The sequence below is a fragment of the Populus alba genome, chromosome 14 (assembly GCF_005239225.2).
Source record: "Populus alba chromosome 14, ASM523922v2, whole genome shotgun sequence".
Classification (NCBI taxonomy): domain Eukaryota; kingdom Viridiplantae; phylum Streptophyta; class Magnoliopsida; order Malpighiales; family Salicaceae; genus Populus; species Populus alba.
The window spans coordinates 9,070,737-9,094,559 of NC_133297.1; the positions used below are offsets into that span (position 1 = coordinate 9,070,737).

The following is a 23,823-nucleotide window of genomic DNA, read 5'->3' on the forward strand; positions in this document are numbered from 1 at the left end:
TAAAAAAAATCTTAACATTAAAGAAACATATAATTTTTTCTGGAATAGGTTTCATGATTTTATCATCATCTTATATTTTAAATTGTGAATTTTATAGTTTAACCATTTTAATTTATTCAATATATTAATATTGCAACATATTTTTTTGCAACCAGGGTATCATTCATGTCTCTTTAAAAGTGTTTTGGCCGGCATGTACCCAATGTTTTACTTCTCAATGGCTTTATAATTTGTTTAAGGTTAAAAATGAAAAATATTCGACCACCTGCATGGGAAAAAAACATACCCAGCACAACAGAACACAGGCACAAAGACCGCGCAATCCCGCCAAAACACCACTAAAAATTACCCATCCACTTGCTGCTTGCCACTTGGCTTAACAGCATTTGACCGTGAAAGGCACCCAAAACAACAAAACACCTCGGCCTAGGGTTTTCTTTTTTTCAGTACACAAAATGAAAAAATAATATGGCAGGCTTAGATTCGAATCCCCAACCCCAACAAAACCCTCATCAGCAAAACCAGACCAGCACAGTGTTCTTCAGCAAGGGCGAGGAAGTAGAAGTAAGCAGTGAGCAGGAAGGTTTTAGGGGTGCATGGTATTTAGCTACCATTTTAGATTTCCCAACACCATCACAACCACAATCAGCCTCGGAGAAGAAAAGGAAAGCGATTGTTCAGTACAAAACTTTGGTTACTGAAGACGGGCCTGCTCCTTTGTTAGAACAAGTCGACCCTCAACTCATTAGGCCTTTGCCTCCTCAAGATTCGCTTAAAAATGGTGGGGTTTTTCAAGAAAACGAAGCCATTGATGCAAGTCTTAGATATGGCTGGTGGTCTGGTGTTGTAAAGAAGGTTCTTGATAGGGGGGCACGATATATGGTTTATTTTGATAACCCTCCTGATGTTCTTGATTTTGATGCCAAAGATTTAAGGATTCACTTGGATTGGGTTGATGGCAAATGGGTCCGACCCGAAATGCAGCAGGTATTTCTCATTTTCTTGAAACTGGAGCTTTTGATGTTCGCTTTTTATTTTTATTTTTTGGTGTTTGATTGATTGTGTATTGATATTGTTTAGATGTTTATGAAATTGTGTTGCATGTTCTATCAATAGTCTTAAATCTATCCAACTGTGGGTGTTTTTCGAAATCTTAGTAGAAATTGAATGGCTCAATTGCATGTTGTGTTTCGGAGATTTGGACGCCGATAATTTTTTTAGTGGTCCTACATGCACGAGTGAAAGGATCACTTTAAGTCATTTATTTTAGCTGCTATTTCTTTCTCTGTGCATCTGCTTAGCTTAATCAATTCCTTATCTTTTGGCAAGCTAACAAACAATCTCCCACTATTTACATGCCTATAGTGTATGACAGCTTGTGTTATTTTAAGTTCTGGAAATGACATGCAGTACCTGCTCGATACATTCTTAGTGCCCCAGCTCTGTCTAACTTGAATACGGTTATTGAATTTCAACTTTCGTTAGCTGTCAATGCCCCAGCTTTGGATTTTAATTCATCCTGTATTAATTTGTGAATTCATCATCCATGATCCTTTTCTTTGGGCTTCCACAATCTCTAAAATCAATACTGACATTTTGTTCTTTCTATTTATATATGTATATGCCTTTTGTTTTACTTGTTTATCATATCAGTGATTTTATTTCTCAATTTTATTTTTAAAGCAAGCAACAGGGTCGGTTTTTAGCTCAGGAACTGAAGTAGAAGTGAACCTTGAAAAAGATAATGTACGTGATATTTGGTTACCTGCAGTTGTCGTCAAGGAAAATGAGGATAGAACTTTCTTGGTAAAGTGTCAAAGCTCATGGAATAGTGATGAGGCCGGAACAATGAAAACAATTGTAGATTCCCTTCACATACGGCCCACTCCTCCTCATGCAGACAGAAATTATGAGTTGCTGGAAAGGGTAGATGCACACTATGGAATTGGTTGGAGATCTGGAGTAATTACAAAACTTCTTGCTGGGACGAGATACAATGTCTTTTTTAAGCAGGGAAATGAGGACAGGGAACTTAGTCAATCGAAGATAAGGCCTCATATGGAATGGGTTGATGGAAAGTGGATTAGTAAAAAGGTATAATATTCATTTGGGTTATTATGTAAGTTTGTGTTCTGCTTAGTAGCAAGGGGCTGTTGTTAAATATGGTGGTGGTTATACATCTAGATCTGTTCCTATGGGTGGAAAGATTCATTCCCGACAGTGTGAGCTATTAGGTTCAGCTTTTCCTCATTGTGTCAATTAAGCTAAAGCTCACTCATTATATAGAGTGGTTTTATTGGAACATGAAGTGATCAACATAGGACATCTATGGTCTTTATAGTCAATCAGTTTAAGATTAATTTGGTCCATATGGGAGAAAAAAGAAGGGAAAACAATTAAAAATTGAGCTGTTGACCAAGGTGTAGGAAGTGTGCTGGCATGGATCTGATTCACTTTTGTATTGCTTCATATGTCATCTTACAATGTATAGTTTTATCTTTCATGTGTGCCAGCTCACACAGACACATGTATTTACCTGCACTTCTCTTATAAGCAACTTCACATGTTTTGCATTTTGCATGAGGAAGTATTTAGAATTCATAATTAATTGACTAGTTTAGCATAGGGAATGCAACATGTCTTACCTTACTTTCCTTGACATGTAAATGGGCAGTGGCTGAGGAGCTTAGGTGATCATTTGGGCTGTGTTTTCTTTTGGGCAATAGTTTGATGCATTTATTTTCTAAAGTTTGACAGGATTGTATGAGATGAAGCTAGGAAGCTAAAAACATGACAGAGAATTCCCGTCATCTTTTTGTAGCTTAACTTCTCTGTTTTTTGTTCAGGAAGTTAGAATTCTTTCTGATAGTCGAGGACAATTCGGTAGCACCAACAACAATAAAAACCCTGATGTGGCAGAACTACACAAAAGCTCAAGTGCTTCTGAAGATAAGACCAAAGAGAAAACGGTTTCCACTAGCATAAGAAATATGGCAGAGCAATCAACTCATTTGGGTGAAAAATCAGCGAAGAAGCCAAAGCCGACACTTTATAATGGTAGTGGCATGCGTTCAAACCCTTCCAGTATGCTAATTGAAATAGATGCTATTGAGGCCCCATTATCAGTTTCAGCACTGCAGTCTAGGAATATCCCTATTGAAATGTCAAGTAATGAAATGCTTTGCGGTTTTACCTCTTCAAAAACAGGAGGTAAAAGAACAAGATGCATAGAAAAACTTGTTGATGCTCAGCCTTCAAACAGAACCGAGAATTATTCTGCAGGAAAGGCAACTGTGAGTTGTATTTCGTCTTTTGAATCCCTCATTGATTTTTTACACTCTATACTTCTAATAGAAGCATTTTTTTGCGATGGTCTGCACACCCTGCTGGTGATCCAGTGAAATATTCAGATATTGACATATGATTTATGCCAACCTTGATTGGCATTTTGGGAGTATGGTGGGTCCATGAGACACTGTTATATTGAAAGTCTTACTTGCAGTCTCTCTTCCCGTCTCTCAGCCACAAACTTGTCTTGCACGCTATGAAAGAGCTTTACAAGTGGTATTGCATGCAGAACATTTATGAAACTAGCAGTAGCTCAAAGTAGATCAAATGCACTTGGAAGATCAAATAAATCTTTTTACTTGTTTTTGTCACAAGCAAAAATGAAATATTGCTCAACGGATCAGGCAATAATTGAGCCTAGTTGTTTTAAAATAAACTAAGTTAAGCTTTCTTGTTGGCATTGATGGTCACCTTTCTATGCTTGCTTTTGTTTGTTCTGTCAGTCTTTCTGAGTGAACCTTGTTCTACCATAATTTTTTCTGTATTTTTTTTTCCTTTTGCTGATTGGCATTGCCTCTTATAGATGCAGAAGACTAAGCAACTGAAAGTACTTGAATTGGACTGCCAGAAAGTGGAAATTATAACAAGGATAGGGAGAGTCACCAAATCGCCATTTAGAAGTCCAAATGCTTCAGCAGCAGGTATATGTTTCTTTACTTGTTAATGCCTGCTACATTGCTTATTTCTTTTATTCACAGGATCTCTTGTATTGAGTGATTTTCAGTGAAGGATGGTAATGCAGTGGACGTTGCTGTCCAAGGCATCAGTGAGATTGACTTTAAAACAAAAGAAATTGAAGTCCCTTTCATCATGGGATTAAAAGCTACAGAGGGCATTTATCAGGATGACAAGGAAACACTGAAGCTTCTGAGGGATCAGAAGAAGAGTTTGAATGATTCAGCAAAAGACAAGAACTTGGTAAGCAAGAGGTTTCCTTTTCTGTTGAGCTGGGGTTTGGGGGTGGTGGTGCTGCGCTTAAAAGCTTAGGAAAACTGCCCAGATAATTTGATAGGTATGAGAACATCTAATTATGAGAAAGAGATGGTAGACTGGTGACAGGATAAAACAGTTAATGTTTTGGAATTTATGATACTAATTCATCTGCAGTAATGCTTGTAATGGTTGTGATTAATGGGAATTTAGTTTTGAAGTTTCCATGAAATTACAGTTTCAGACATTAACATTAGCCGGTCCTTTAAAAGTGTTGCCATATTTTGGAATGTTACACTAGGTTGCAGGCTCTCTCTTCCTAATGGTAACTTGCTTGTTACTTCGACATGCTGGATAGAAGTGATATTCTGTTATTGGATAGAAAAAGGTGATACTCTTCAGTGTAGTTTGTTTGAGTGGTTGCACAAGTGATTGGTGTTCCTATTTTGGCATCCTACCATTGACCAACGTTTTGAAGAAATCACAGTGCACAGCCATTTCATTGGTGTTGGTCATGAAAGTTGGTTCCAATTTTCAGGGGATAAAGTGGCCAAGGGTACACGCGGTTTTTTCATTTCATTGCCATTAAAATGTGCAAAGGCGTGAACATAAAATAGTGTATAAGGATTCCTAATTGTGATTACTTGTATAGGAGGTTATCACAATGTTCTTTATACCCTCATCAACGCAACATGCTAGTGTCTATAATCTTGCGAGACCTGCTTTCTCTGATTCTTTAACCAAACCTGGGGAAGAAGGGGTATAGAGATTTACGTTCCCTCTTGTTCTTCTTATTCCTTGACCAGATGGTACTAGCTCTTTATGTTTGCTCTTTTTGGTGCAGGAACGTGTAGGAAGCAGTCAAAGAAGAAAGAGGGGAAGGCCGTGCAAATTAACTATAAACTCAAAGGCATCGGTGACTAGTATGTAAATGCTTTAAACCACAACTTTTGGCTGGTCATTTTGTAATAATTTTTTAAAGATACAGAGATTTGCCAACATGCAGGTCAGGAGGACCTTGGCTCTGGGGACATTGCTGATGAAGTTGTACAAGTGGTTGTGAAAGACCTTACAACTAATGAAGTTGAGTGGCTGACACAGGCAAGGATGGAACCTAAAGGTATGGAGGGCTTTAAACCTGAGTTATTCTATGCCTTCCTGCAAGGAACATCTGTTGTGGAAGTTTAAGCTAAGAAAAAGGAGGTTTCGAATTTATCAACCAATACCCAGAATGCAATGAGCCATTTAATGAGGATACCACAGGGAAAGAAAGAGAGAGTGCCAAATGAAACTACTGTGGAAGTATTAGACAAACAGCTTTAGCTTTCATCAAAAGGGTGACTAAAGCAAACCAATAACTTCATTACTTTCCACTGTGATGACATAGATATTGATTTTAGGAGGTGCCACCTAGTCATCCTGCAACATTAGGTTTGCTTATAGCATGGCATGCTTTTAACTTCTGTCGTGGATAAACTTATTTTCTGTTTTGTCATAGATGTCTTAGAAAGATTAAATTCTCTTGTTGATTTTTTAAATGGCCACTACAACAAATCCAGTTCTAAGTTTCTGATTCTCCCTTTCTTTTGCCATGTTTGTTCAACTGAATAATAGCATTGGTTCCTAAAATCTTTCCTAGGAGAAGGGACACTGAAGTATTGGTTCTCTTGTTTGATACAACCTCTTGTCTAGACAAATGAAGTGAATGTATATAAGCAAATCATGGGATACTGGTTAGTTCATCATGTGGGAGATATTTCTCCAGAAAGTTGATAGCATGAGAAGATACTTTTCCTTTTCTCTTGGTCCTCCCTCTCTCTCTCACGCACTCTTTAGTCTTTACCATAAGAAAAACAGGAAGCATGGAAAGCTACACACGGATTTTGAATATATGTATCCATTACTAAAGCCTGATTGGAATTATGCAGTTTCTCAAAATTCTTCAAGAGAGAGAAGCAGTGAAGTTTCCAAGACAGATTTCATGTCAAGGGAAGTTGATGCAGCTGCTGCTGCTGCTGCATTGAAGAATGTAGCTGATGATGATCAACCTCTATCAACCTGGTTTGGGGGAGTGCATGCTTCAACAAGTCTTGGAGAACTAAGTAAGTCAAAAAATTTAAATGATCCCTCTTGTAATTTTGCTTATTATATATTTCCTGTTCAGGATCATCTACTGGTAGGGCTGCAAGTGGAGGGAGTGAGGCTAGAGAAAAACAAGCTGTAGCGGTGGAATCTTGTACAATCGATGCAAAAGGCAATGGCACTCTTGTGGAAAATCAGTCTGTACCTTTTGTAAAGAGGTCTCCAGTTTGGAACACGATTGAATCTATGGAAGTATTCCGAGCCATCCCGCAAAAACTGCATTTTCATCCTTTGACTGAATGTAAAGAAGAGTATCGTGAAGGATCAGCCATTGGTATTATGGTAACATTTGCTAGTTTGTTTGATAAGATAACCTCACTTCAGTTTGATGATTGTAGAAGCATACTAGAGAGCACATTGGAAAGTCTTCTTGACTTGGAGAAGCATGGATTTGATATCACTGTGCCACGTAGTAGGTTGAATGAATTGCTTTCAATTAAAGATGGGCAAGGGGAGGTACTAAATGATTCCAAAGATGCTGAAGGGAAATTACGAGTGCATACTGATGAGAAAAGAAAGCTGGAAGAGAAGAGGAACGATATTGAAAAGAAGATTACTGAGCTACAGGAAGAACTTGTTTTAACCAAGGCAAAGATGGAGGCTAAGAACCTTGATCTTTCCAACTTGCAATCCCATGCTAATGCCATAATTGAACGGATTAAAAATGCTCGGGATCATTTCGGAAAAGTAGCCTCTGCTCCTTGGAATCCCCCCTGATGCACTGTGATCTCAATGAGTTTTCTTGCCCCCTGCACTTGGGTAAGTGGAGCGTAGCGACTGAAAGTTGTCACGTTAATGCGTCAACCTAGTGATCATGAAAGTGTAGTTAACTAATTTCAGCTGTGTATTTATTTCCTTTGGCTGTGTTGCATGGTTAATGATGAAATCTTTTTGGTGCCAAGTGTATGGGAATGTAGTTCGTCTCCAAACGGATGAAAGCTTTAATTTGGCTGGATTTTATCATTATTCAGGGTGATGGGTCATCTTCATGATCAGAACATTAGATGTACCACCAAGTATTTGTATCATCATTTTCATGTTCAGAACTCAAGTATACAAGGGCTTGAATGATCATGTATATCATTGTCAAACAAACAAAGCAATAATCGTGTATAGAAAATGTTGGAGAAAAGGAAACAAAACAATTAGAATAAAACATTTTCCTAAGGGTTGAAAGTGTGTTGGTGTAAACCCTTTTCATTATTTTTCAAGTTAATGCATTTATCATCTTGTAGGAAAAGAGTTTGAAATTCATTCTAATCATTGAAAGTTTTAGTGAGGTCAAATTGTGAGAAATTAGCAAGCACATATTCTTTCTAATTTCGGGAGAATCTTAAGCGGATTTGCGAGTGATAAATAGCAATCTTGTCACGAGTTTATGATTTATTTTGAGCTGTAGAAATACATGTTTTTTTAAAAAAAAACTTTCTGTTAAATATATTCAATAATAACACATCCGGCAGTCAAAATTCATATAAACAAATATGTTATAACTATTAAAAAGGGGAATAGATGAAAACAAGAATTTGGAATACAGAAACTACATAAAGAAACTACGAGGGCTTGATTAATCGAGTATAAAAAATGTAAAGGAAAGATGAGAATAAAAAAAAGAGCAAGAATAAAATCTTTTGTTAAGATCTGAAAATTTTCTTATAGTAAATTTTCTATGGATGATTCTAATTCATTAAATGAAATTTTCTATGGATTCTAAATAACATAACTAAAAAAAATCAGGATTTCTCTGTTCACATAGATAGTTTTCTGTAAATTGAAATGATGAATCTGCTCTTTTAATGTAAAATCATTCAGCTAGTTATTAGAGATAATATGTTTCATGAAGAAAACATAAAGAAAACACAAAGGGCTGAGCGTACTTGAATGGTCATAAGGGTTCATTCACTGAACTTTTCTCTCTTCCTCAGCTACAGAAATTTGTCCTCTCAGAGCTGAAGACACAGCTGAAAGAAACAAGGTAGTCTTTGCTGAATTTCTAACCACATGTTACTAATTTCCTTTCAGGCTTTCCGCTGTCAGCTCTACTTTTTGCTCCAGAGAATTGTTTGCCCCTTTTTAAAATTCATCCTATTTCACTTGATATTCAAATACCAGTAATTAATTATGACTGAGAACCTTGGAAGGTATCTGCGTCACTTCAAGCCAGCTAATAGGTTTTCCCCATTTCTAATTATCTGGTTCAATAATCAGCTGAGAGGTTTTGAACATATCAGAGGAGTAATATTGGAATCCTTCCCCCTTGACACGGAAAGGGATCTGGTGACTGCAACATTGAAGAAGAAAAGAAACAAGTTGGGTAGCCACTATCAGGTAAATAAAGGAATCACTTCTTGTTCTGTTTGCATCCTGTTTAACAATTGCTTACAAGGATCCGACTTATTTAACGATGGCAGGCGGAAATTGATAAACTTCATCGAAAACTGGCTGAAGAACGAGCATGAATTATGATCGGTTACTCGAGATTCAAGGAGTGCGCAGTGTTGGTGTTATCCTCTGCTTTTAGCAGAGTGCTTTTCACAAGAATATTTTGCGATAGTGGTACTTCCTGAAAGTATTTTGTCTTGCATATTTTTGGATTAAATCATGGAAAGAGAAGGCAAGCAAGAACCAAAAAAGCATGCCTTCTTAGTTCTTAGTATAGAAAAGCTAATAATGATTTGTTTGGTAATTCGATTTATCCAGCGTTTCGTTTTTAGAACTGATTTTTTAGTTATTTTTAGATGAGTTTAATATATTAATATTAAAAATATAAAAAAATGTTATTTTAAAACATTCTTAATTTATAAAAATTAATTATAATACATTACTAAACACACGCTACATTGTTAAGACACTAAATGCAAGTTAAATCATCTTCAAACCCCATTAAGCGAGTATAACATTCACGCGGTGTCCTGCTCTTTACGGGGTGACAACTCTTCAATCATATCGGAGCCTGTAATCTTCTCTGATGACACAAAACAGATAAACATTTCAGCTTTGCGGGTGATACTAATGATGATCATAGGCTTCAACGATGGGAGAGTGCTCGACATGAAGTAATGTCGAGACTTGGGAGGTCTCTATGTGGTCAATTCACTGATGCTTTGGTCCAAATTTGCTGCCTGCTAAGGATGGATCCCCAACTGGAACTGGAAAAAAAGAAAAGAAAAAAAGAAATATTGCAAGCATAGAATCCACTCCAAACGACCCAATCACTTCTTTTCTAGGAGGGGTTTGCTATAGCTTAATTGTTCACCCACTTTTTGACCTAGGAGGGATTACTACAGCTTAATTGTTCACCCAATATTTCAAAAGAGCCTTCATAGCAGTTCATTTATTTGTGTTTTGTTTTTAATCAAAGCACAATGTTTAGCAATTAATCAGTAAGCAGGTAACACAAATTTGATCGAGTATCTTCCCGAGTAAATAAATATCATAGACTGCAACGATTCCACATCCAAAAACAAATGTGGAGGCTTAAAACACAATAAAAATGACGACACAAAAGCTACTAATTGAAGAAATGGTACAGGCCAACTTGGCCAAAGCAACTGGATCCATAAAGGCAGTTGTATCGTAGAAGAGTACTAAATAGCTTCTATAGAACAACCGCACTTTTCTTTTCTAGACAAGAAAAACTGGAAGGGTCCAGCAACTCATGGAGCATTCATTTTCTGTTCTTGTTGTCCTCCCTCTCCCTCTCCCGCTTCTTGTAAAGCTTTTCAAGAACCCGCTTGGCCTCACATTGTGGGAAGTTATCCAAGTCATAGTAATGTGATGCTATGTCCACCAACCTGAACACCAAAAAATAAAAGTCAAGCATTTAGAGACACCATTAAAAAGACATCAATCACTTATCCAGTCCCAGAATCAACAATTATTCATTAAAATATTAAAAAAACACATTATTATGTCAACTTGCTATTGACTGCAACCAAATTCTAACACGGTCCTTGAAGATGAGATATAAACACAAACAAGCACTAAATGAAGGATAAACTAACCATTCACCACGAATGTCTAGCACGGTCCGAATATAATTCCTGCTGGTTAGGACATACTCGTTGTAAATAACCCACTCTGGCTTGTGATCCAAACAATTTGATGGATGCAAATGCACCGCCTGAAAAACAAATTAACACCACCAAGCAAAATTGTTATATAACAAACATCTTTCTATAATCAATCTTGAATGAAAAGAAAATTAGAGCGTCACTGCAAAAATAACAAGTTGAAAATACATGTTCAATTTTCCACATACTTGGTTGTCTTTCACTGTCAAATAGTGTCCAGATCGTTCAAGGTGAGCAACCTGCATAAAGTATCCGGCTAATATAGCTTTTCTTATGTTGATGTAGTAGTCGCGGCTGTTGAAGTCAGTGCTGCATAACCTGAGGTTAAACCTGGCCATGATACGGACAAGCTGTTGTCTTACATTGTCAGCAGCCTTCAATGCCCTATGATTGATAAAATTTTCATAGCACCAGGATGGATCCTCATCTGCAATTCATGCACCAACACGTAAGAATCTGGCATAAATGACAATTATCGCAGACAATCAAATTTTCGATAAAGAGAAATAGAATAGAGTAAAAGTACTTACTGTTTTGCTTAAATGCATGGTATACGTTCAACAGCGTGAGGTGATCCCCATCAATGTGCCCAAACCTAGCCTTCGCTTCATCGGCAGCCTTTTGAGCCTCCCTAGGGCGGACAAAGCAATTGGGTACTAAAGAAAGAATTTGGTTACCACAGAAGAGGCCCATGGTAGGTCAGCAGATGCAAACAGGCGAGACGATACCATTTGCTTCATGAGATAATACTGAGAAACTGCAACTATCTGTATCAGCACTAACTTAGAATCTGATGGTGTATGCCATCCGGGGGCATGGAACCCATACACGACAGTTGCTGACGACAACCTAATTGGACACGTCAATTCTTTAACTGCATACATGCGTACTTGCAAACACATGTAAGCAGTTAAACAATTAACACGGTGCACAGAAAACTGGCTGCACACATGACATAAAAGAGGGATGCATCTGATAATACTGCAACCCAATGGCATCTACTCCCCCTTAAATCATTTAGACCAGACTCAAGACCGCTTAAAATAAAATAAACATGGTTGCAAAAAATACCTGAAAGCATGGCCGAAATTGAAAGAATTTCATTCGAACAGTTGAATTCAGGACTCACAACGAGCATCTTTGACAGTTGAGGATCCAAGGGAAATTCACTCATGATCTCCCCAAGTTTTGTCATGTTCCCCTCATCATCCAATGCCCCCAAATAATTCAACACCTCCAATGCTCGCATCAATGTCTCAGGGGCAGGAGGATCCATGAAATCAAAGTGCACCAGATCATCAATCCCCAATTTCTTCAATGTTAGAACTGTATTTGCAAGGTTTGACCGCAATATTTCTGGAAAGGTCTGTGGCTGGAGATCCTGATTGAAACTCCTCTCTGTGTAGAGTCTAAAACATTTGCCTGGTTGAGTTCTTCCAGCACGTCCTGATCTCTGGTGAGCACTAGCCTTTGATATGGGGGAAACTAACAAAGATTCAACCCGCACTCGTGGGTTATAAACCTTTTGTTTAGAAAAACCAGGGTCAATAACATAGACAATACCATCTATAGTCAAAGAAGTTTCCGCAATGTTTGTTGACACCACAATCTTCCTTCCAGAAGGGCCACCCTCCTGTAGTGGAGGTGGAGCAGGTTCAAATATTTTTTGCTGCATGGCCGGTGGAAGCGTAGAATATAGAGGCACTATTTTCACTGGCCCTACTTGGTCCCCTAAATTTCCAATTTCTTTTGTTATTTTTCGGCAAGCATCTTCTATCTCCTCCTCACCAGTTAGGAAAACAAGTATGTCCCCATGGGGTTCACACAAGTGTATCTGGACAACTGTCCGAATAGCTGCCTCTAGGTAATCTCTCTCAGGCTCCTGGGTATAGAAAATCTCAACCGGATGAAGCCTGCCAGGAACTTTCATAAGAGGTGCTTCACAAAAATAACCCTGAAATTTCTCAGCCTCTAGTGTTGCACTCATTACAACTAGCTTCAGATCAGGCCTATTTTTCAGCACTTCTTTAATAAGTCCAAATAGCACATCTGTTGCTAGAGTTCTTTCATGAGCCTCATCAAGTATTATTACTTTGTACCTTTCCAAAAGCGGATCTGTCATTGCCTCTCTTAAAAGCATACCATCAGTCAGATACCTGCCAGAAAGGAATAAGAAAAATTAGCACACAACTTAAATCCAAGAATCTTGGGGAAAAAGAAGTAACATAGAGGAGCTGAAGAACTCACTTCAAAACTGTTCTTGCACTGCTACAGTCTTCAAAACGGATGCTATAACCAACCTCTTCACCTATAGTAACGTCCATCTCCTCAGCAACACGCCTAGAAACAGACATTGCAGCAACCCTTCGAGGCTGGGTACACCCAATCATCATTTTCCTGCGTCTATCTGAAGATTCTAATTCGACAGCTTCCAAAACAAACTGAGGGATCTGTACCATCACAAATTTCTAGTTAGTTAAGTATTGCTTCTTTTTTTTTTGTCTAGTTTTCATTAAATTGTATACCCACAATTAAGCATAGCATAATTCATATATGGGAAACCGAAAGGGAATGCTTTTTTTTTATTATTATTTTTAAAGTGAAAATATATCAAGCTGTAATATAATCCATTCCTTTCACCCCCCCCCAAAAAAAAAAAAAAACTAGAATTCTATTTTTTTTTTATTCTACGATAACCTAAGCTCGCTAGTTTTCTACTAAAGTATTTGCGCGCAAGAGAGCTGGTCGATAAAAAAAAAAGACAAACAAATGACAGCACAAACAGCACACAAAACTATAATTAATCAAAAAACAAGGTATAAAAAAGGGAAAAGGAAAAGAGAATAAACCTGAGTAGTTTTACCACTACCAGTCTCACCAACAAGGACGAGAACCTGATTTTTCTTCAAAACCTGTAAAAAATCCTCTTTCTGATGCCAAACAGGCAAATTCTTCCTCTTCTCTAATATCTCGTAGTATCTCTGAGAGTAAGGCTTCCCGTTCCACCGATTTATCGAGCTGCTTCCTTCATTGTTATTGTTGTTCATCGCTCCGTTCGATTTCAACAACTTTGCAGAGACCGACGCCTCATCTACCACGTCAAACAAACTCACCTTCCTCTTCCTCTCTGTACCCATCATCCAAGCAAACCCTAGCGATTATGGGATCGAATTATTACCGTGAAAGAAAGAAAACCCTTAAATGTTAAAAAGAGTGATAGGAGGCTAGGGCGCGGGTATACTGTCTGTGATGGGAGATGGAAGGAACTTTAGCGATTTGCTGATCCGTCCCTTTCCTTGTTATATTTTTCAATTGAAAGGCCCGGCCTGCAATGAAACTAGGTGTAAGTGTGGCCCGATAGAGTTCCGAAACTGGGCCTGTTGACCAATACTTATTATTATTATTATGATGATAAAGGTTTAATTAAAACCAATTATAAAGTATTAAACTTGTATGGGTGAAAGGTATAAGACTTGTGTTCTACACTAGACGCATGCATGATGATATTCAATTATTTCATCAACAAGTATTCTTAGATATGAAACATGTTTATTCATCTTATTATTATTATTATTATTTATTTATTTATTTTGAATTTAAAGAAACTTGGCATTACTTATCAACCATCCAAGGGTAGTGGGATGAATCACAGGAATCAGAATGTTCCTATCACCAGATGCCGCACCATAAGACACCCATTCTGGCTTATTTAAATTATTATTATTATTATTATTATTATTATTATATATATATATATATATATATATAACATGGGATTTCACTGTTTCAATTAATAGAAGCCTTTGGTTTAAAACGGCGTTGTTTAGTCGAAAATAACTACTTGATCCATGTTATATTGTGAATCAAATATTTTTTTTTTTTTGTTATGTGTTCTTTATCTAATAAAAATTAAAATCAATAATATATATATATATATATACACACACATACAAACTAGATGACTTTGAATTAGGATAAGAATTGTATCTCTTTAATTAAAATCTTTTTATTCTATATTTTATTTATTTTTTTTTATCACAATATTTTACCGTAATTATATAAGCAGGTTTTAATTAAAAAAGTAATATTATAATACTTCAAATCAAATATATTAAAAAAGTAATATGAAAATTTTGAATGCTTTGGATATATTACCAAACCCGGCTCGACTTAATGGATTAACTTAAAGATCTCTCAACTTTCTCTTTGCCTGATTTGAGTTTCGCAAAATAGGAGTTAATTTAATTAATTTAACAAATCTAAACACAACTTGATCAAAACCTGATTTAATTCTAAAAACAAGGAATTATTTTAATATATTTTTTATATATATTAAGATAACGAATGTTTTACATCAACTTAGATTATCATGAAAAATCCACAGCTCAAAAGTGATCTAATAACTTGTTATTTCTGTGCTTTTCTTTTCTGGATTTCTTTTTTCTGTTTCTATACATTTCTAACACGGGGCTGTCTATGCTTTTTTTAGCGATGAACATGTCATGAAACATCCATACTTTATTGTCATTTTTGCATTAAATACTGGATCTTTGCAAACCACTGATCCTAATTCAGCCCTTCATCTTCGGACGGGATGTGATCTATGTTTGAATTCATTTTCCTTGAATTGGTAATGTAAACAACTTTGTCAACCTTCTAAAATGTTTCTCATCAAATGACATTTTTTGCCATCCTACACTGTGTTAAGCATGTATTCAAGTACATATTTAGCACTCGTTGGTCACTTCAGGAAATTAAAAAAGAAGATGTCCAGGATGCTGAATGTTTTCACAGTGTCTGGAAAAGAAACCAAATACTCTTGAGATATCCTTCAAGATAAAATTAAGCATGTTCGTTTAGGAAAATCATCCTTCAAGTTAAAATTAAATACTGGTTCTTGGATGGTGGAAATAATTGCCCTTTCTACAGTTTTTGAGTTTGAATTCAGGCTTTACTTCCCAGTATGAAGGGGAAAACAGAAACATATTTGCTTCTCTAATAAACACCATGGCAATAATGCTCTTCATTTCTATTATATGAAATCCGAATGCCAAGCCAACAACACTCTTTTAGCACAAACTAGGCAATGAACTTCTGAAATGAAAATCTATTAATTAGTCTTCTGAATTAGACACTGTACAAGCTGTAAGCTGTCCTTTTACAGATATCCGTCCAAGCTAGGTGTTCCCATATTTACAACAATCGGAATAGTCAAGCGCTGCGTCAACACTGGTTTACAAAAGGGGACACGACATTCCACAAGCCTATGCGACAGATATCAACAACAGTTCACTAGAAGGAAAAGGATTCAGTTAACTCTACTTCTTCCGTGAACCGGAACCGGAAACCTGCCTTCCTGCCAAACTGTGTTTCACATGAAACATATCAAAGAATGCATAGTGAAACTTCATTGCTTATTATCGAATGCACAAATGATTAAAGAACAAGCTACACATATATCACAAGGAACACATACACGGAAGACCTGGAGCCTGATTCATCACTCTCATATGCAACATTGTTCTTGTACAACTGAACTGCAATCAAAGCTTCACCAGTACCAACTGCTGGCTCAGGAGACCCTTTTAAGGCCAAGCTTCCACTGTATCTGGAGCTAATCCCTGCAAGCAAAGCTTCACACTGTGTCACTAATGTAAATGTTAAATAGAAATACCGCTATCACCTTAAGATGAGAGAGAACTCTGGAAGATACGTCTAATGACCTAAAACACCATGTAAAAAGCAGATGCTCGACTAGGTTAGTAGACAAAAAAGAAAAGAACAAGAACAAGCATGAAATAAAGATGGATAGCTTAGAATAAATAGCTGCCTGAATTAACAGCTTCAAATAGGAGTGTCATGCATTATAGAGAAACTCAATCCCCAGCATAAATGGAGAAAAGCTCAAGAGTTGGTAGAGTGGAGCACGCATTGGATGGATAGATGCAAAATATAGTTTCAAATCCTATTATCCCCTTGGACCAAGGACATAAGAAGATGATTTCTAACAAGCCCTACTAACTCTAACTACCTCAAAAAGGTGAATCTGACTCGGTGGACGCCGACTGACCAGAGGATGCTGCCTGACTGTTACAAATAATAACAAAAGAAAACTCGAAGTGAAAACACTTCATGAACAAAAGAAATATCCCTGGTTGTCGGCCTTGCACAGGCATTGGTTCTAGCACTGCTGTGAAAACTCAGCAACTAAAAGCCATGATTCCTACATTCTTAGACAGAACTGTTGAAGATTCTGAAGTAATTAGGGCAGATTTGAAGCTGATTTGTAAGGCGTAAAAACAAAAAGTCAGATATCCTTTTCTATAAATTAGAACCTAACAATAATACCTATTTATGTATAGTTAATAGTTGTCCTAATATAGATCTGTAGATGCTGTATATATTCAAGAATTCATTATGAAATAAAGTGAGAAGTCAGAATTTAACAACTCTCCATATGGTATCAAAGCCTTGATGGCCAAGCAGTCACGAGTTCGAATCTCACTATCCTCCATTTATTTGATAAAAATTAAGCACGTGGTAACGTGGATTTGCACAAGTGTCAAGCCTAAAAGGCTTTCACTTGAGGAGGTGTGTTAGAAAATAATATTAATCATATTCTAGGACCTCATCTAACAGCTTAAACTATTGGGTTAAGATGATTCTTTGACATGGTATCAGAGCCTAAACCGAGCCTATTTTTTTCCTAAGCCTATCTCTCTCTAAATGTAGGATTTCCCCTCCTCTCTTCCCATCTGTCCTGACAATCCTAGTCACTTGCTCTAGCAAACCTGTCCAGATCTGAAAAACGAAACTGACCATAACCAGCTTCCCAGAGTAATGATATAGGAAGTAAAGCAATTGTGTATGCCGATAAGCATGGTATCTAGCAATTGCAGTTGATAAGAGATCAATGATAAGAGCACAAGATTCCATGTTCTACTCATGACAAATGGAAGAGAGAGCAACTAGGCCAACTCGCTAATCATTTTGATTTTTCACCAGAGTAAGCCCCCAAAAGCATCAAACATTTCTAATGCAATCCATGGAACAATTCATAAATAGCAAGCACTAGCTCCCAGTGTTACTCATAAAGAGCAATCAAAGACAAGATTTCAGTAGTTGGGGAATATAGTCCTAACTTTTCATTCCCTTTTCTTTTTATCAGCATCCAATCCACATTATGTTTCCCTAATCATGGTTTGAAGGTTTTGAAGTCCAGCAGAAATGTAAATATTCCTTTCCATTTTCAATAGCATATTAAAGAAGATTTCTTCAACAGCATATCAGAAAGAAGATTGATCTTAGATTACAGTTGAAACAGAAGGAGAATAAATCATCCCAAGAAGGCTTTAAGTGCATAGGATGCAATATATTATGTATGTTTTATCAATTGCCACAGCTGATTGGTAAGATCATAAAAAATAACAAATCTACAAAATTTAAATTGATAAAACAAACTTACTCAGGTCATATCAAAGGCAATAAATAAAAGTCACATAAGATAGATTTGTCTCCATGAAATAATCAAACATATCCAGTTAAAAAAGGGAGATAGGGACAAAAAGAATTAAATTAAACTTGATATCAAAGCATGCAATGAATACAATTACAAGCAAGAAATGCAGCTTTGGTCAAAGGTAAAGTATCCAAATTCTTTTCTTATCTTTTGAATAGGTCAAGTGTTCAGAATATGTTGCATAAGTTCAGATCCAAGCTGGAAAGCAGTTCAAGTTTCAGGTTAGAAGCTTTTTGAAAATAATCAACCCTGTTTTTATCTACCAAGTTATTTGCAGCTATTCATGCACAATGATGAATGACCATTGAAAATTTGAAAAAAAATCATTTTTTTCCATTAATTTGAATGTTTCTAAAAAAAAAAATTACATTGCAAGCTTCAAAAGGGATTTTATGAGCAGCTAAGTTCAAAGCCTATAAAAATTGCATGTTAGACAGAGTGTATTACGTGAAGTTGTCAGTTAACTTCTCTCCTCATCCTTGGTTAATATCAAGCATGATGTCTAATTGCAAAGAACAGAAGGATTTAAAGTCGTTGGACATTGATTAACTGGTATTTTGCAAATGAGTAAAAAGAGTTAAGCTTATGTGGGGAAAAAGTACTATAAAAGGAAACCAGGCAAGATGTGACTTCAGCATCAGAGAAATCTAACATCTATAGGAATTTTACAGAATTTCCATTCAAGGATCAAAGGATATATAAATGGTATTTTCATGGGCATGCATCTGTGGAATGATACATGAAACTCAAGAAAACCTGAAAACTAAAGACAAGTATTGCACTACAATCTTAAGCAATCATTTCCGGTAAAAAATACACCTATGTTGTAAGCGATCCACCTTGTGGGAAGTTGGGGTGAAATATTGATCAAGCATGGAATAGACGCTAAAAGCAGGGAGGTTAAGGGATTGTTTTCAGTTTTCAGTCTTCAGACATTGCTCTGGTAATTTCATAGCAACCAAATTCAAGGTTTGTCATTTTCTCTAAGAGCAGTAAGTTGGTCGAGTTCATGGCATCAAAGAAGCTGAGCTGAGCACTTGAAAGAGGATGCTTAACACAGATTGTTTGGAGCTGCATGGAGACTCACAGGAGTTTACTCCTAATCCTGTTGACGTTGAAGCAATTCTGGATGATGCGATGATAATGACTTCTGAGGCTCAGTTATCACTTGTTTGTCATATAAGACATGCAAATAATGAAGATGTGCATTTATGAGCTAGGTATCTGTACCAGTGAGCATCCCTGATGAATACTTGGCTTTGTCCCCTCATTCTGGAGGGTTTGTTAGGAGGAAATACTGATTTGATGTAATTTGATTGTTATCAATTAACACAAAATTTACTGGTTTTTATTAAAAAAACGCATTCCAGGAAAAAAAATACCATCACAGACATTTCACTTATATTTACTGGTCAGATTCCATGACATTCAGAAGAAACAACAGTTGTTAAGCAAAACACTTAAAAGGATAATTCCAAGAAGAAAAGGACAAAACAAAAATATTATGACATTTCACTTATATTTACTGGTCAGTTTCCTTGACATTCAGAAGAAACAACTGATGTTAAACAAACACTATAAGATAATACCAAAGCATAGTTGTGAAGTGGAGATCATAGTGGATATTTCTATCAGGGGGCATGTTTCAGATGCCCTATCTAATAAGCATATTTGTAAAGTGGGAAACATGTTTGAGATTCATATCATGACCAAATTTTGCACAAAAATTGTGGCTTATTGTTAATAGATATGCAACATATGAGCTGTTCGAAACACAGTTCTTGGTATGAGACCAATCATAACTTCAAAAAGCCAATATACCTTGATATATTATAATGAGGCAGAAAACGATTGTGATGACCATGGCAGACAAGCTGCTGCTCCAAGATGATGTCTTTGCTGCTCTCATCTTCTTCAGTGCTTTAAGTCTTTCAATCCTGGCACGTTTTCGCATGGCAAGCTCGGTGATTTCTTTCATCAACTTCTGGTCAGCAGCATCCAGTGACAGACCTTTAGGAGGTCTTGGGGGTTTGGGGGGTTTTTTCAAATTCTTCTTTATGCGTTTCTCCACAACATCTTTTCTATCCACAAAGGTTATGTTCTGCTTTCCCTCTTCTCCTTCTGAATTATTGTCTATCAACAACTCCACATTGTCAGCCGCAAGGTGACTAAAGTTTGATGAATTTGCCAATCCATGAAAACCCACGGGCCCAGTACATGCCCTCTTTAAAATTGTCTTGGTTTGTCCATTTGCTGAAATGGGATCTCTCATTTTATCTTCTTCGTTGGTTGTCCCGCCACTTTCAAGATCAACTTCAAGCTCCCTTCCTCTCGAAACAAATTGACTCATCATCCAAGGTAGAAATTTATAACACTACGTTCCCGCTATTTACAAGTCCAACGCACTGTTATTATTGTCTTGCGAAACTCGAGCCCTTGTCGTAACACAAACGAAGGTTTCACCATAATCAAAACCTATAAAAGAAACTCTTCATTCCAAGCTAAAACAAAGAGAACCCTTGATCAAATGTACTATCCGAATTTACCACAAAAACGAAATGCAGAGAGGCCCCGTGTTCAGGTAGTGTTTTCTCTTATCACCCATAATTTCTCAACCATGTTGAATTATCTTTGTAATCTCTCCCTACATTTGAAAGGACCAAATATTTTCAACCAAACCTCAAACAATCAACAGAACCCAGCAAGCCAGAACCTATTATGTTAAACATAAAATTTCAATGCTGTAACAATACACTTGAAAATGCCAAAAAGACAAATATAAGAAATGAGAATAAACAGAAATAGCAAATATGAAACGATCCATATCTGATATCACCAAAAAAGATTCCCTTAAGCTAGCATTGTCTGAAACTTTCGAATTTGGTGAGTTTCCTCGCTATGTTCAACTTCAAAAAGCAATTCTAATAGCCCAGAAACCAGAAGAACCAAAAAAAAAAGGTACCTTTAGCTTCGATGGAGTAGGAGGTTCGTGAAGGTAGGATTAAACGTGGGCTTCGTCTAGAGATAAAGGTATCCCTAAATTTCAAGGGTTTCCCTTTGCTTCCTTTACTTTATAATTAGCATTCAGCATTCAGCATTCTTTTTCTTTGTTTCTTAGCATTCAGCAAACAGCATTCACGGAAAGGAGTACAAAAATAATACGCTAATTTAGTAAAGTACTCCGCTCGCTCACCAAAATAATAATAATAATAATAATAATAATAATAATAATCTACATGTAATGTAATAACAAAGCAATAAGTGCAAAACACACAGCAGAACCAAAGGAGTCGTCTTTAATTAATTCCTTATTTGGTATTGCGATTTTAAATATAAAAAAATGATTTTTTTTAGATTAATTTTTTAAAAAACATTTTGATATTCTAATATCAATAATAAACTTTTAAAAATAAAAAATATATATTATTTTAATATATTTTAAAATAAAAAATAATTTTAAAAAGTTTGTTGAACTATAAATTTTAAATAGTATTTGGAGTAGTGAATAGTGATGACCGACGCATGTCACGGCCCAGTCGCCGAAATAAAAGGGGTCTTAATGGTTAACTTGTCATCGTGTCCAAGGACGGCAGAGGGACATTGCCGGTCGTTACCAACACGTGTCAGGCTTGCATATTCCTAATTTTGAAGTAAAAAGGAAATCGTCAAACTTCAATCAATCGTACCGTTCTATAGCTCTTCCCTTCCCAACAGATAGACGCTCTACTTTTCTTATTAAAGGATTCAGAGGGATTTAATTTTAGTTTACAACATGGCTGCGCTAGTAGTCCAATTATAAAAATCATATTTTGGGTTTTGTTTTAGGGGGTCTGCTTTTGTGTTTAAAAATATTTTTAATTTTTTTAAAATTATTATTTTCATATGTTTTAATATACTAATATTAAAAATAATAATATATAATTTTAATTAAAAAAATATTATAAAAAACAACTATTACACAATTCTTATAAATAACATGAACGAAGATAAGAAAAGTAAAAATGCAAATTGACGACCCCAAATCACCTTCTATTATCAATTTAAGTGGGCCACAAGAATGACAAAAACAAGGTCCATTATCCAACGCTCCCCGTGGCCGGCTTTGACCAAGTTACCTAAAACATGGGCTTGTTTTAACAAACGGAATCCAATGGTGGGGTTATCGGAAAGTCCGCCAGAGTAGAGACACTGAGGGGGAGGTGGGTTGAAACCATATTACGAGCAAATCATATTTTTTAAAATTTTAAATTTTTTTTTATTAATTTTTTATATTTTTAGATCGATATATTAATCTTAAAAATATTTTTTAAAATATAAAAAAAATATTATTTTAATATATTTTTAAGTAAAAAAATATTTTAAACCACAATTATAATATTAAACTACTTATGTGTCTCTCCAAAGGAACCGTGGTCTCCATAAAGAGATGTTAAAGCAAATAACAAAATGAAACTGTCTTACGTAGAACTAGATAATACCTGAATGAATTAAAAATTAACATCAAAATTATTTTTTTCTTAAAAAAATAAAGGGACTAGTAAAACACTTTGGAGTAGAGGTGCACAAAAAACAAACAAATTGATTAAACCAAAAAAATTTTAAAAAAAATCAAAAAAACCGAAATAGTCAAATGGGTTTTGGTTTTTAATTTAAAATAACCAAAGCAAAACTGATAAGTTAAAATCGGTTTTGGTTTGGTTTCTGTTTTTTATATATATTTTACAAAATTTTGATTTATTGTTTTTATAAGTAAAAAACAACTGAACTGAAAATAATCATCTTTATTATAGAGTGTGAGTGCTGGAATCCAATAATATATTTACTATTTTATCCTTAATTATTGTTTGTATTATCGCCATGCATGTATACAAAGATAGCCCTGTGTTGAAATATTTAAAAATTGTTTAAGATATCATTTATTTTTGTATTTTAAAGTGGTTTTTTTTTAATGATTTTTTTTAATTGTTTTATTTTAAATTTATTTTTTTATATTTTCATATATTTTTAATATATTGATATAAAAAATATTTTTTTAAAATAAAAAATATTTAAAAAAACAATTTTTATTATATTCCAACAACCAAAGATTTCGTGAATTTTAAGACAAAACAAAGAGCAAGTTTGACAAACAAATATACTCGAACGGAATGATTGGTACCAGAGACCTTAATGAAGGTACTGGCAATGTTTCAGTGCACCACCATTTTTAAGCAAGAACTCATAATGATTTCTTACAGATCCCTGTATATTAGAGGACTTCTAACCTCGGTTGCATCTATAAGATTTTAAAGTAGACAAGAATTGGAAGTGATATGCAGTGGCAGTCTTGTAGAAGGAAGAAGCAAGGATAAACAATATGATCTCTCTCTCTCTCTCTCTCTCTCTCTCTCTCTCTCTCTCTCTCTCTCTCTCTCTCTCTCTCTCTCTCTCTCTAAGACCTCATGTTTGCTCGATAATCAACGCAAATGATTAACAGAAAAAGAACGAGTTGAGCTCAATGAGCTCATCAACAAGCATCAATGCTTGCATATTCAATCTGCATGCAACCAAGCACCCTTTATTGCCGGTCACTCATCGGTTTTTGTTGCCGTAGTGTTGGCCTCCATTCACAAACTGTAGTCTCTATAGCAATCAATACCAGAGAAGGAAGCCATAATCTGTCCTCAATCGGATACTTTACAATTTCTTTTGCCCTGTCTATGTATATAGATATAAAGACCCCTTGACTACGCGTGGAAACTGGAATTGATGGTCCCTTTCATTAGTAACTGGGAAACCCAAGGGCAAGACAGATATTAAGATCAATGTCCA

The 23,823-nt window shown here is 35.8% G+C and overlaps 3 protein-coding genes across 14 annotated transcripts; 1 reads left to right on the forward strand and 2 right to left on the reverse strand.

The window, feature by feature from the left end:
• The first annotated feature begins 433 nt into the window (after positions 1-433).
• Positions 434-7,471, forward strand: LOC118041075 (DUF724 domain-containing protein 6). 6 transcript variants are annotated; one of them, XM_035048191.2, is made up of 10 exons: positions 434-987; positions 1,684-2,094; positions 2,847-3,057; positions 3,208-3,293; positions 3,878-3,989; positions 4,073-4,266; positions 5,123-5,201; positions 5,285-5,398; positions 6,207-6,380; positions 6,443-7,471. In XM_035048191.2, the coding sequence occupies exons 1-10, from the start codon at positions 469-471 to the stop codon at positions 7,135-7,137; spliced, it is 2,595 nt and encodes an 864-aa protein (XP_034904082.1). In that variant the 5' UTR covers positions 434-468; the 3' UTR covers positions 7,138-7,471. The 6 variants fall into 6 exon arrangements, with proteins under 6 accessions (XP_034904082.1, XP_034904081.1, XP_034904079.1 ...); XM_035048190.2 differs by having other exon boundaries at positions 435-987; positions 3,872-3,989; XM_035048188.2 differs by having other exon boundaries at positions 435-987; positions 2,847-3,293; positions 3,872-3,989.
• Positions 7,472-9,812: 2,341 nt separating this feature from the next.
• Positions 9,813-13,772, reverse strand: LOC118041079 (probable pre-mRNA-splicing factor ATP-dependent RNA helicase DEAH2). 5 transcript variants are annotated; one of them, XM_035048199.2, is made up of 7 exons: positions 13,343-13,771; positions 12,741-12,943; positions 11,565-12,649; positions 11,024-11,149; positions 10,682-10,920; positions 10,425-10,543; positions 9,813-10,214 (listed from the first exon to the last, which is right to left on the reverse strand). In XM_035048199.2, the coding sequence occupies exons 1-7, from the start codon at positions 13,631-13,633 to the stop codon at positions 10,088-10,090; spliced, it is 2,190 nt and encodes a 729-aa protein (XP_034904090.1). In that variant the 5' UTR covers positions 13,634-13,771; the 3' UTR covers positions 9,813-10,087. The 5 variants fall into 5 exon arrangements, 4 of the variants coding, with proteins under 4 accessions (XP_034904090.1, XP_034904091.1, XP_073260670.1 ...); XM_035048200.2 differs by lacking the exons at positions 9,813-10,214; positions 10,425-10,543 and having other exon boundaries at positions 10,780-10,920; positions 11,024-11,124; positions 13,343-13,772; XR_004686239.2 differs by lacking the exons at positions 9,813-10,214; positions 10,425-10,543 and having other exon boundaries at positions 10,897-10,920; positions 11,024-11,250; positions 13,343-13,772.
• A 1,808-nt stretch (positions 13,773-15,580) lies between these two features.
• Positions 15,581-21,235, reverse strand: LOC118041086 (uncharacterized). Of its 3 annotated transcripts, none has more exons than XM_073404252.1 (4): positions 20,975-21,235; positions 19,834-20,656; positions 15,970-16,126; positions 15,581-15,857 (listed from the first exon to the last, which is right to left on the reverse strand). In XM_073404252.1, exons 2-4 carry the CDS (start codon positions 20,363-20,365, stop codon positions 15,812-15,814), a joined length of 735 nt encoding a protein of 244 aa, XP_073260353.1. In that variant the 5' UTR covers positions 20,366-20,656; positions 20,975-21,235; the 3' UTR covers positions 15,581-15,811. The 3 variants fall into 3 exon arrangements, with proteins under 3 accessions (XP_073260353.1, XP_073260352.1, XP_034904106.1); XM_073404251.1 differs by having other exon boundaries at positions 19,834-20,725; XM_035048215.2 differs by having other exon boundaries at positions 15,970-16,114; positions 19,834-20,725; positions 20,975-21,233.
• Positions 21,236-23,823: the final 2,588 nt, after the last annotated feature.